The sequence below is a fragment of the Schistocerca cancellata genome, chromosome 6, assembly GCF_023864275.1.
Source record: "Schistocerca cancellata isolate TAMUIC-IGC-003103 chromosome 6, iqSchCanc2.1, whole genome shotgun sequence".
NCBI classification, from domain to species: Eukaryota; Metazoa; Arthropoda; class Insecta; order Orthoptera; family Acrididae; genus Schistocerca; species Schistocerca cancellata.
In genome coordinates, this window is record NC_064631.1 from 28,697,295 (window position 1) to 28,711,140 (window position 13,846).

General features: G+C 43.5%; 1 protein-coding gene across 1 annotated transcript; it reads left to right on the plus strand.

Moving 5' to 3' along the window:
- Window positions 1–7,791: 7,791 nt before the first annotated feature.
- On the plus strand, window positions 7,792–8,361 carry LOC126191170 (doublesex- and mab-3-related transcription factor A2-like). Its single transcript, XM_049931944.1, has one exon. It carries the CDS (start codon window positions 7,792–7,794, stop codon window positions 8,359–8,361), a length of 570 nt encoding a protein of 189 aa, XP_049787901.1.
- The last annotated feature ends 5,485 nt before the right edge of the window (window positions 8,362–13,846 follow it).

A 13,846-nucleotide genomic window follows, 5' to 3' on the forward strand; every position in this document is an offset into this window, starting at 1 on the left:
CCCCGACAGCAGTGCCATTTTTCAACAAGATAATGCGCCATGTCAGAAGGGCAGGAGAGCGATGGAGTGGTTCGAGGAACACAGCGGCAAGTTACAATTTACGTGCTGGCTGCTCCAACTCGCCAGATCTGAACCAGATTGAGCACATCCGGGATATTACTGAACGTGGCGTCACGGCTTAGTGCCCTCGGAATTTACGGGAATTAGATGACTTGTGTGTGCAGATGTGGTGCCAACTCCCTCCAGCGCCCTACCAAGGCCTCACTGCTTCCATGCCATGACAGATCGCCGCTGTTATCCGGACATACCGGCTGTTATGTAGGTGGTCATATGTTCTGGCTGCTCAGTGTACTATTGTATCTCAAGAGAACAGTTTGTTAATTAGTGCATCAGGTGATGCTCTGCTAGTCAATGACAGCTGTAAATTATCCATTACTCCTGTGGCAAAGAAGTTTGTCAAAGTAAATCTCATGGACATCAACAAAAGCAAAACCAGGGTAAAGGAATGTAGTCGAATTAAGTCGGGTGATGCTGAGGGAATTAGATTAGGAAATGAGACACTTAAAGTAGTAAAGAAGTCCTGCTATTTGCGGAACAAAATAACTGATGATGGTCGAAGTAGAGAGGATATAAAATGTAGACTGGCAATGGCAAGGAAAGCGTTTCTGAAGAAGAGAAATTTGTTAACATCGAGTATAGACTTAAGTGTCAGGAAGTCGTTTCTGGAAGTATTTATATGGAGTGTAGCCATGTATGAAAGTGAAACATGGACGATAAATAGTTTGGACAAGAAGAGAATAGAAGATTTCAAAATGTGGTGCTACAGAAGAATGCTGAAGATTAGATGGTAGATCACAAAACAAATAAGGAGGTACTGAATAGAATTTGAGAGAAAAAATTTATGGCACAACTAGACTAGAAGATGGTATCGGTTGGTAGGACATATTCTGAGGAATCAAGGGGTCACAAATTTAGCATTGGAGGGCGACGTGGAGGGTAAAAATCGTAGAGGGAGACCAAGAGATGAATACACTAAACGGATTCAGAAGGATGTAGGTTGCAGTAAGTACTGGGAGATGAAGAAGCTTGCACCGTATAGGGTAGCATGGAGAGCTGCATCAAACCAGTCTCAGGACTGAAGACCATAACAACAACAAGTAAATCTCCTATTCGTTAACGTAATAAAATGAAATAATGATCCTTGAGATACAGTTCTTATGTGCCACCTCGTTCAGTAATTAAGCGACCCCCAGTTATGGCCAGACGATAATAATTTAGCCTGGTCGCAACAGACCACGTAAAACAAATAGTACAAAAAGCAGAGGCCAGCCTGAGAATCTTGGGAAGAATATCAAGGAAACGTAATTGTTTCACGAGTGTAGTGGCTTACGAAACACCTGTTCCGCCGCTTCTTAAATACTGCTCATCAGTCTGGGCACTTTACCTGGTTCGATTAACAGAAGAGACACACAAGATCCAACTAAGAGCGGCGCGTTTTGTCACTGCATCGTTTGGTCGGCTCGGGAGCGTACGGAGGTGATCATCAAACTCCGGTGACAGGCACTGCAAGATAAGTGTTGTGGGTGATAGAGACGTGTACTATTAGAGAGCACGTTCCGAAAAAAGTCTGGTAACATGTGACTTTCTCCCATATACCAGGCTATGGGAATAGTAACACGGAGAGCGGTCTGGCAACGCTGTGCTGATCTACTTTTGCATACCAGTCCGAGTTTCAGCTCCGCACAGCGATCACGTGATTTTGAGAGTGTCATCGGTGAAGTTAGGAGTTACAAAAGCGGAACGGGGGAATTTAGAGCAACGTTAAATTTTGTCTTAAACGTGCGGAATCCGCGAGCGTTGAGTTTCGAAAACTTGAAAGAGGCCAATGGGGAGCATCCTTTATCAAGAAAACAAGTTTTTCGCCGGCAGAAATCATTTTTGGAAGGCGGAGTAAACATTCAACAGAACCACGCTTAGGGAGACCTTCAACTCCAAAAGCCGACGGAAACGTCGAACGTGTGTGTTTGCTCTTGCAAGATTATACGAGGGCAGTTCAATAAGTAATGCAACACATTTTTTTTTCTGAAACAGGGGTTGTTTTATTCAGCATTGAAATACACCAGGTTATTCCCCAATCTTTTAGCTACACAACACTATTTTTCAACGTAATCTCCATTCAATGCTACGGCCTTACGCCACCTTGAAATGAGGGCCTGTATGCCTGCACGGTACCATTCCACTGTCGATGTCGGAGCCATCGTCGTACTGCATCAATAACTTCTTCATCATCCGCGTAGTGCCTCCCACGGATTGCGTCCTTCATTGGGCCAAACATATGGAAATCCGACGGTGCGAGATCGGGGCTGTAGGGTGCATGAGGAAGAACAGTCCACTGAAGTTTTGTGAGCTCCTCTCGGGTGCGAAGACTTGTGTGAGGTCTTGCGTTGTCATGAAGAAGGAGAAGTTCGTTCTGATTTTTGTGCCTACGAACACGCTGAAGTGAAGACACAGAGATGTCAAGTTGAGCACTGAGTTGTTTGATGGTGATCCGTCGATCATCTCGAACGAGTGTGTTCGCACGCTCCGCCATTGCAGGAGTCGCAGCTGTGTACGGCCGGCCCGCACGCGGGAGATCAGACAGTCTTGCTTGACCTTGCGGCGATGATGACACACGCTTTGCCCAACGACTCACTGTGCTTTTGTCCACTGCCAGATCACCGTAGACATTCTGCAAGCGCCTATGAATATCTGAGATGCCCTGGTTTTCCGCCAAAAGAAACTCGATCACTGCCCGTTGTTTGCAACGCACATCCGTTACAGACGCCATTTTAACAGCTCCGTACAGCGCTGCCACCTGTCGGAAGTCAATGAAACTATACGAGACGAAGCGGGAATGTTTGAAAATATTCCACAAGAAATTTCCGGTTTTTTCAACCAAAATTGGCCGAGAAAAAAAAAGTGTTGCATTACTTATTGAACTGCCCTCGTACTTTTGCATACCAGTCCGAGTTTCAGCTCCGCACAGCGATCACGTGATTTTGAGAGTGTCATCGGTGAAGTTAGGGGTTACAAAAGCGGAACGGGGGAATTTAGAGCAACGTTAAATTTTGTCTTAAACGTGCGGAATCCGCGAGCGTTGAGTTTCGAAAACTTGAAAGAGGCCAATGGGGAGCATCCTTTATCAAGAAAACAAGTTTTTCGCCGGCAGAAATCATTTTTGGAAGGCGGAGAAAACATTCAACAGAACCACGCTTAGGGAGACCTTCAACTCCAAAAGCCGACGGAAACGTCGAACGTGTGTGTTTGCTCTTGCAAGATTATACCTCCAGAAGACGCTGTCAACAGCCGGCCGTGGGGGCCGAGCGGCTCTAAGCGGAACCGCGCTGCTGCTACGGTCGCAGGTTCGAAGCCTGCCTCGGGCACGGATGTGTGTGATGTCCTTAGGTTAGTTTGGTTTAAGTAGTTCTAAGTCTAGGGAACTGATGACCTCAGATGTTTAGTCCGATAGTGTTCAGAGCCATTTGAACACTGTCAACCAAGTGTTTTACAATGGCGTCCTTGAAAGGCTCAGGAAAAGGGCGAATCGAGTGAGACCGGACACTGCAGACATCATCACAGTGCCCCACGTCACACGGCTACTTCCATCACTGAATTTTTTAGCTCGCAACGCATTCCTGTAGTTCAACGGGATCTGAGTTCTTGTGACTTTTTTCTTATCCCGAAATTGAAAACTATCTCAAAAGTACTTAGGGGCTCCGGAAAGGCTCAAAATCATGAAAAGTTCAATTTTTACTTTTTTGCGTTTTCTGAATCTGCAGACTATTACCTTTTAATAGATATATAATTTATTCAATTCCGAAGACTACAACTATTTTTAAATTTTTTTTGAAATGTGTTCTACATGGGCGTGACCCACTGTGGCGCTGTTAAACTGCTGTCAAATGGTATTATTATTAACGTCCGTGTTCATCAGGTACATTTTAGTGATGTGAGATAAAGTATGTGTTGTGGCTAACCTGTGATGGTTCAATATATATCGCTGGTGTGATTGTCGATTGTTTCATGTTTATTTACTCTGTCGTTATCTCGAAAATATTCGTAATTAATTCTGTTTCTTGAGTCTCTGTTTTGTTGAAGTATAATAATGAGTAAAAGTAAAGTTATTAGAAATCCTCTGAAGGCTTTTAAGAAAAGGAGAAATGTTGGAAAGCCAAAGGTATGTGTTATTACTGTAAATAATAACATTCTAACATGGTACGAGTGATGCTTGCTTTAGACAAGAAACGCCTTCGGGCTGCAGACAGGGCTGTAAAGAGTCTAGAAATACAAGCAAGAGTAAACAGGAGGAGGAACAAGAGGAAGTTGGAGGAGGAGTTTGCAGAGGATGAAGATAATCCATCCTATGGACCTGGAATGCACTAAAAAGTTAATCCAATCTTTGTCGCTCGATTCCCAAAACTTTTATTTTCTCATACTAATTACATGTTTTCTAAGGATCTTCCAAACATATTTGTTTCAAACTTTCAGTAAATGTTACACAGTACCTTCTGCATAATTTAACACAGCCTTTTTCCAAAAAACTGTATATTTTTGAATATATAAATAAAAAATTGCAAAAAAATGTTGTGAATTTTCATTACAATTGAAAAAAATCATCTTCAATAACTGAATTAAAATTTTGTAAAATCCCTGTGTTAAGTTGTAGCCCATATTCCAATAAATAATCTGTAAAAAGTTCAACTTCCTACCTCAAATACTTTGTGAGGAAAGATGTAATTTATAAGCGTTATTTTAACATTGCAAGTATAGGGCGTTCCGGAGCCACTTAATTTTCGGTCTCTGAAGAACATTCAAAAGAATGTGACCAATATGTTAAAGGCCCTACGAGTTGAAGCCTTTCAGCACTGCTACCAAGACACGGATATGGCTGCCGAGGTGAACTGCTTTGTAGGGGACAGTAGAGGAAAGGTGCCTAATATGAGACACACTTGTAAACTCATTTGAAAGACCTAAGAGTAAGGGCAATTGTATTTTTTATGATGGTAATAATATCTTACATTATTTAATTTTATCATACAATTATCGTATTTGCAATAATAAACAATCTTTCAGAGTAGTTATTAGATCTTCACAAACAAGGCATTTCGTAGAAATGAGATGAAGGTTTCCCAATATGAGACAGTAATAATATTTAGCTTTAATTATTTTATTACAGAATAGTGACATATGAATATACAATTTTTACATGTTCATTCATTTCTGTTATCCTTCACTCATTTCACACTACTTAGGTTTATATTTACGACTTCCGGGGCAAACAAAATTGTCTTCTGTGACACTGCAATCTTCACGAGCCCAGCGATAACATTTCGTGCACTGTGCCCATTTCTCTCTGTGCTTGTCTTCAGAAAAGCGCCCAGTACAGAACAGACACTCTGCGTCATCGTCATCACTGCTGTCTGAATCCCCACTGTCATCAAGATGGACATTGGATGCCGAGTCACTAGACGATTCTTCTGCTTTAGGTCTACCATTTAAAGATTTTCCACTCTTCTCCCCAAATAAATTTCTGGCTGCTTTCTTAGCTTCAGCCTTGATTTATTCTGTTTAGATTCTTGCAATTGCTTCACATAAGGAGTTGAAGTTAGTAGCGCAGCAGATCACGAACGCGATGTTTGACCTGTTTGACTATCTCCAGGTGGTTTTGCGATGTGTGGGAGAGGTCTGATGTCTGCCGGGCTGACAGCTTGACCATCACCATCGGTAGTTTCACTTTCGTTTTAGGCATCTCTTTCTTGAAGAGCGTCAGCATGGCGATGAATTGAAAATTCATGTTCCCTAAAGATGTCTCTGTTGTGTGCGATGAGACCTGTTTTCCTGAAACAGTTTCGTCGACATTGGAGACTCGATGCGGATTATGGTTGACTTTAGATAGCACAGATTCGTAAATATCAAAAAATCTCCCCACATTTTCTGGAGTGAATGCTTTCACTCTTGCCGCTGCAAGACCCTGAGGAGTTGTCATTGATAAAATGGGATGTCTTAAGGAAAGCTCGGAGCCATTTCTTTACTGCTGAAGCCTTTTCTGGATTGAAGGGATTCTTCAGCCTATTCCTGACAGATAACTGGAAGGCCGTGCTTTGTATGTCTTTACATTTAAGAGCATAAAATCGCTCTTCCATTGCAAGGCAGTATTTCACTAGTTCATCTTCCAGTAGAGATGAGAGAACAGACCTTCTGCCGAGATTAACACCAGCCAGCTTCTCGGGTGTACGAGTTTCATCCTTCACTTACCTTTCCAAACTACATTTTGGTACAGCAAAAACTTCTGAGGCTTTGAAGTACTCCATCTCGCCGTTTCTCACACATGTAATGGCACGAAACATGGCGTCTATATCCCACGATTTCCTTTTAGGTGTCAATGCCATCTGTAAAGAATAAATACAATAATCTGACATTCTTCTTAAAGGACTTCAACTTCTATTATTTTATTTGTTACACTATTTTTTATAAGTACTTTGAACGGAGTACTTTGAATCTGGAGTAATATTGATCAACTTCTGAGCAAAATACTGCCTTGAAAGAAAGTTCCAGAAAACATTCCAATTTCTGATCATAAGACTAGTCAAAGCAATCCCTGTTGATGATAATTTAATCGAATTAAAATAAACGTAGTTGCCAAAATTTTACAACAATAAATGATAAAATATTGTTATCTCGTATTGCGAAAATTACATACAACAAATCGTGAGAACGAATTCTCCCAATATGCGATAGGTATCGTAATATGCGACACTGTCGCGTATTTGGATCCCCATACTATCGCATATCAGGAATTTCGCCATCTTACGCAAAGAATCATGCCCTTGCTAACAACGTTCGCTGGAAAATGAACCCAATTGTCAATAATTACAGGTAATACCGTCACAAATAACAACAGTGCAGTAATATCCACTCAGCTTTAAGCTGAAATATTGTCTTAACACCGATGTCGCAAAAACTCCAAACACAAGAAATTTTGTATCAACCTCTACGTACTGTATCCGGCTCGACTACGGCGTCCTACTCGCTGTGTCGTCGTCTGGCACGCAACAGACGTGTTTAAGAAACTCTCCACCAGAGTGCAAACCCTAACATGAGCACAGTTGGGGTGTGTCATATTAGGGAATTATCGCATAATAGGCACCTTTCCTTTACTGTTGTTTGAAAAAAAAAAAAAAAAAAAAAAGCTTCGTTAGATAAAATATAGGTATCATTATTTTTCTCACACATCTCGTACGTCTCGCGAAATGATCATAACGAGAAAATACTAGAAATTGGAGCTAATAGGGAGGTTTACTGACAATAATTCTTTCTAAACGTGATTCGCTAATGGAACAGGTGAGACGGAAACATAGTACCTGAACTATACCCCGCTACACTATTTAATGTGACTTGTGCAGTATGTATGTGGCTATAGCAAACATCTTGTCTCGTAATTAGGAGGACAGTGGTATGAAGTACTCTCCACCGTGCACCATTCTCGTTTGGACGTAGATCGAGTCTTTGTCATATTTATTGCGGCTGAGGTTGCGTTCGTCCGTCCTCAGTCACTGTCTCGAAGTCCATCTGCCCCACTGCTCGTGGCGAGTAAGCGGGAGGCGTGGCCTGCTCGTGGCGCGCCGGCGAGCGTACAGCAGTAGCGGAGCCGGCGCGGCCGGGGCGACTCCGCTTCCCCCCCGGGCGGCGGTGGGCGGGGCCTAGGCGGCGGCGCGGCGCGCGAGGCGAGGCGGGCGCCGCGGCCCAGACGCGATGAGCCTGCCGGGCGGCATGGACGTGTCGACGGCGCTGCACCACCACGCGGCCGTGCTGGGCGCGCTGCCGCCGGCCGCCTTCTTCCTGCGCGCGTCGGAGCGCTACCAGCGCACGCCCAAGTGCGCGCGCTGCCGCAACCACGGCGTCGTGTCGGCGCTCAAGGGCCACAAGCGCTACTGCCGGTGGCGCGACTGCGTGTGCGCCAAGTGCACGCTCATCGCCGAGCGGCAGCGCGTCATGGCGGCGCAGGTGGCGCTGCGGCGGCAGCAGGCGCAGGAGGAGAGCGAGGCTCGCGAGCTGGGGCTGCTCTACTCCACGGCCTCCGGTGCCCCCGGGGGCGGAGCCGGCTCCCAGCCGCCGCCCGCGCTGCCGCCCCCGCAGCTAAGCCTGCCGCCGGCCTTCCCCGACCAGCCGCACCCCCACCCGCTCGCGCACCACCAGCACCAGCTGCACGCCGACGCCGGCAGCGCCTCGCCGCCCCCGCACCACGGTGAGTCCGCCGGCGCGCTGTCGCCAGTCGCTACTGTCACCGTCGTCAGACACCCTGCTCTAGCGCCACGCCGGTAGATGCGAGTGTCACTACTGTGACGCCCGCCGAACGCCAGGTGGTCAGGCATCCTCGTCTGCGCTGGCGCCACGCCACTGTAGCGGCCGAAAAACGTCAAAGCGTCCTTCGAAACACTCGACGTTCGCGCTAGCGCCGCGCCAGTAGCCACGAATGTCGCTCCGCCCTGTTGCGCAAGCGCGCTCCCCACTGTCACACTCGGCAATAGTCGGCGCTTGCTACTAGGAGAGGCGGCGCCTCTACTGCTGTATGCATTCATTTCATTCTCGGCTCATGTCGCCGTTACAATGAAATCGAATATCACGCACATGAACATGCACTTTTCCATTGTTATTATTTCGGTCATAAGTCTTACAAGTGGCTTGTGCAAGCTTATTGACACACGACGTCCAATCAAATAGAAACTATACCATCTGTAAACAGCGTCTGCTCTTTGGCTCGCCCTGAAAGACAGGAACGGTGCAGGAAAATATACTACCTTCAGCAGCACTCGTCACGTAGGTGACATATCTGATCGCCGAAATATTCTGCCCGCTGGACACATTGAACCGGCAGTACACCCCTGGACTGTCCAATCAATTAATAATAAAATAAAATAAAGACTCCCGTTGCTTTCATAATGTTAAGCAACACATTATTTAAGTTAAATCGATGTTTACTGTTAATCGATAAGCTATCGATGAGTGAAAGCCTCACGTACAGTTCCCATTGAAAATATCTAGTAATCGAAAAATGAAACAGTGCAGTGCAGTAAAATAGCGCATACGCTAGGGACGTCTATGCGGATTCTCTTTTCAAAGGATTACATCAATTCAAACACGCGCAATATGGAAATCTGACATCTCAATACTTTCACTACCCAAAAGCACGAAACATTGTTAGTCATTCTAAGTATTCGCTTCGAAATCATTAGGTCTATCAAGCGCATCAGATAACAAGAACTGTGGCAAATATGGTCTTAATTCACTGCTGGCCCTATTAACACAGAGCGACGTACATACATGCGTTCGAAATCTATTGCTAGACTTGCCAGTAGAATATTCTATGATCTGCACAGGTGGACAGAGTTAAAGTGTAAACCTGAGCTCAGCTGCAACTGCGCTGCAATAATGGACAGCTAAAGTGTTAAGTAGCACCAACCGGCGTCTATTTCCAAAATGTTACGTCCTCCACCCACTAGCAGCTCCCAACTCGTCAGAATGACTGTCCGCCTAGAAATGTCGGAAAGCCCCGCTACCTGCATTCATTTCGTGCTCGCTTCATGACGCTGTTACATTAAATCGTCCTTCTCTTACATAAATAGACACTGTTCTTTTATTCTTATTTGGGTCATCAGTCTTCTACCCTGAAGTGGCGCTCCACGACTTCCTCATCTGTCTCAACTTCTATTTCATTGTAGCACTTACATCCATTGTCCTCTATTGTTTCTTGTACGTATTCTAACCTATCCACTCTTTCAATATTTTCCCTCTACAGCTCCTACTAGTACCTCTTGTATCTCGGCACGTGTCCTGTCATCCTGTTCGTTCTTGTAGTCAGTGTTCCCCTCACCGATTCTACGATTTACGAAGGACCTCTTCGTCTTTCTGCAACACCACACCTCGTACGTTTCGATTCTCTTGTTTTCCACTTTTCCCATAGTCTATGATTACCCTCCACACAATGCTGTGCTCCAGAGGCACATTATTTTTTCCTCAAATTTTGGCCTGTATTTGTTAGCAGTAGAGTTGTTTTAACGAGTATGATCTTTCTGTGTATTACAGCACCCTCTAATATCCTCTTTGCTTCGTCCGTCATGCGTGTTCCTTCACTTAATCTACTATGTGATCCTTAATTTGGTGTTAAATTTTATCACCAGTGTAATGTCTGTTCCTTCTCGTTACTTTCGTAACTCTTTGGCTTAGTCTCAACTTACATTCTGTTCTCATTAGAAAGCTCATTCCGTTAATTACGTCCTGCAATTCATTCGCACGTTTGCTAACGATTGCAATGTCATTACAAACGGAGCGCGTACCCGGATATCAGAAGATTAGCGAACGAAATCGGCCGTGTCATTTTTAAAGTAACCATCCCAGCATTCGCCTTGCTTCTTAGGCAAGTGGTAAATCCGTAAGCCCGGAGGGGGAATTGAGTGCCACGGCTACCAAATGCGAGTTCGATGTCTACACTCTAGATTACTTCACCACTTCTTCCGATTCAAAGAAGTTACTATCACGATGTACTGCCCACAGCTTAAACATACCATCTTTGACTGGTGTGTGTAAGGAACAAACATTGCCTGTCATTGCTTAGACAACGTAGTATACAACTATTCACGTAATAACTTATATCTAAAAGAAAACACACTAAATACACATGTAAGTACAAATTACTTTCTATCCTTTACCTAAAAAGTGGTAATGAAGCTGCTAGTTGTACGTAAAAAGACGTCGATTTTAAGGCTTGTCAAGATTTGGCGCCTTCAGTCGTTGGCTATTAATTGACTCATTGAATGCATTCCATAAAAACGCTCGCGGGGATGTGAGCGATACTGTTTATCACGCACATACGAATAAATCTCTTGCTGTATTTCTCACAATGTATTTATTCAGTTACATTCAGGACGACGCTTTGACGGATTGTATGCGTAACTTACGTACAGGTATATTCCAAACTTTATATTCACTTTTCAAATTAAATATTATGCGCCATACTGAAATATAAGCTGCGTAGTGAACAGTTTAAGTTACAATACGCCAGTAATCACAAACCGTGTTTCCTCTTCTCGTATGCGGTCTAAAAATCATATATTAAATCGGTAGTATCAATGGACAATATATCTTGGATGAGAGTGTGCAAGGCAGTCAGTCCTACTCATTTGAAATGTCTGTTGCAAAATTAGTGGTTGATTACACTGTATTTAAAGTAAATATAATGCTGAATTTTAAATAAATTTTAAACTAGTTAATTATTATCTCAGTTATTTCTTGCCTTTAATGCGCTTCGCGTATCTTTTTAACTATATCGTTTAAAATGGAAGGAGACTGGGTACAGAGTTCGATGCTCTGTTAGGGAGGCATGGTGGAAGGAAACGGTCGTGGCCTATTCAAGAAACAATTCGGCATTCACTTGAAATCATTTAGAGAACCTTCAGAAAACGTAATTTATAATGTTCCCCTCTTGCGCGAGTCCAGGGCATTAACGCACGACCCCGCTTTTTCGTTTCTATCGCGGCGTTCCCCATAGGAATGGAAATTTGTCCGTTTAGGATGTTTCACAGTCTTCCGCATCTTACCGTAACGTGCTGTGCAGACTTCATGCGCCAGAGAAATTACCAACTAACGAAGTTGTCACCAAACTCTACCCAAAATGTTTGCGCAACTAAATTCATTATTCTGAAAGGAAAGGTGTTAGCGATTCTGAACCTTTACTTCCAGTGTGAATATGAATAACACTGATAGCTCTCCCTCTATGACATCGTGTTTTACACAGCTGACGCCAATAAATAGATATTAAGAACTATTTTCTCGTTACATGCACAGTTCGATTTGTGCTGCAAGTATTTAATGCAAACGCTTCAATGAATACCATGTGCTACGTGCTACAGTTGTCCTCGAAAATGCGTCACCAGTTAACACAAGCATTCTTGAATGTTCTTTCAATCTTACACGTTCGGCGTTCTCTTTTTACGTTGTGTTACTGTAATGACATGTTTGGATCTATCGCAGAGCGTGCGTGGAGCATATACAGAGTTAACGTGCGATACATCGTAGTTTGCAGTACTTTCCTTTCCGTACTCCGAGGAATAGAGCGGTCAGTTTTAGATCCGGCCCACGACAGAGTCGCCGTTCTTTTCAGACACTTTATCTTGTCTTTTGTTTATACTTTTCATTCTCTAGGCAAAGCGAGACACTGTTCTAAATATTTTTATGGTACATGAAAATGATCTAAACCGGCATTTAATACAGATCACCTGTTGGCGGTTTTAGAATAAGAGCATTGAAACACACACACACACACACACACACACACACACACACACACACACTTAAGAGTTACGAGTTACCAACTGCACAAAATATATTCTTCGGTCTTTGGGATCCTCATCATGTTTGCCTGGACGCAATATTCAGGGTCTTTCAGCTTGTCCTGCAAGAGTTGTTACCTTTTGTTTTAGTCCATACGAATGTGCTGCAAAGCTGGTCAGTGAGCTTTCGTGTCACCCGTTGGGAGACGCTGCTGGAAAATTTACGGGGACAGTATTTTATTTATGCTATAAGGATTTCAGCTTCCTGCTTAGTCTTTCAAGAAAGGACAACATGGTTTCCTATTTAAAACATACTCCAAGCATACATACATTTTCTCTACAACCAGTTGAAACAGAAGCCTAAGTGCTGCGCAGTGGCTTGAAAGAGTATTTATGTACTTGCAAAGGTCGCCAGCAGGCTGTGTGCTTTACGGCACGTACGTATGTTTATTCATTTTATGTTTACGACAGCAAGCACAACGGGATACAAGTTCCTCCAGCAACTAATGCAGACTACTGAAAAAGAATTCTCTTTGTCATTTTTACCGAAGTGCGTATTTTCGAATACAGAACCTTTATTTGGGATGACATTTTACTGTATGTCATCGTGTTTGCGTAGGAAGCAGTTGCCAAACATACAGCGAAGAATGGTTTCGTACAATGCTACGCGTCTTACAACAACAGCATACACTGAATTAAAAAGACATAATTATTTGTTTGCTCGAGAGGGTACTCTACATTACAGCCAGATACACCTAATGGAAGTGTTTCGATAGTATTTGTCAGTAACTTTTTAGTTTTATCATCTTGGGATATGATTCTAGCGCTGTCGTGAAATAATTCGGTAACACTATCTTGACGCACAGACTAACGTCCACTTAGTTCAGGGTGTCTGATGTGACTGTCAAACGCTACAGGACACGAAAACTCTGCTGCCGTGTTTTGGGCAGTCCCTCTGCATATCAACTGTATTTTCGAACTATTCTTCCAAAGCATCAAATATTTATGATATACGTATAACGTAAAATCTATGATGTTGATCTTCATTGCCCGCTGCCTATGAAACTCATCATACGGAACTTCCTTTTGCATTATGTAGAATACAAATGACACAGGTTTATCGAGTGAATTAATTCACATATAACAAACAATTTATGGCTGCTGTACACTAAAAATCGCTGGAGTAGTGCAGGAGAAAAACTGTTGGCTTACAATAACCACCCTGCTTAGGTAAAGACCTATTGCCCATGTCGAGCAAGTCATTGACGTTACTCTGGATACACACAGAAAGACCGACTGACTTTAACACATACTAGACTTTAAATTGTTGTTTGGACCATATTGCCCCAATCAAATTAAAAGTAATTCCTATCTTCGATTCTGACCAAGGTTTTCCGGAGGTTTCCCTTATTTGAAAAGTAAATGTTGGAAACAGAAATGTTCTTCCGAATGTTTCGTAGTGGGACTACCAGTGCTCCAGT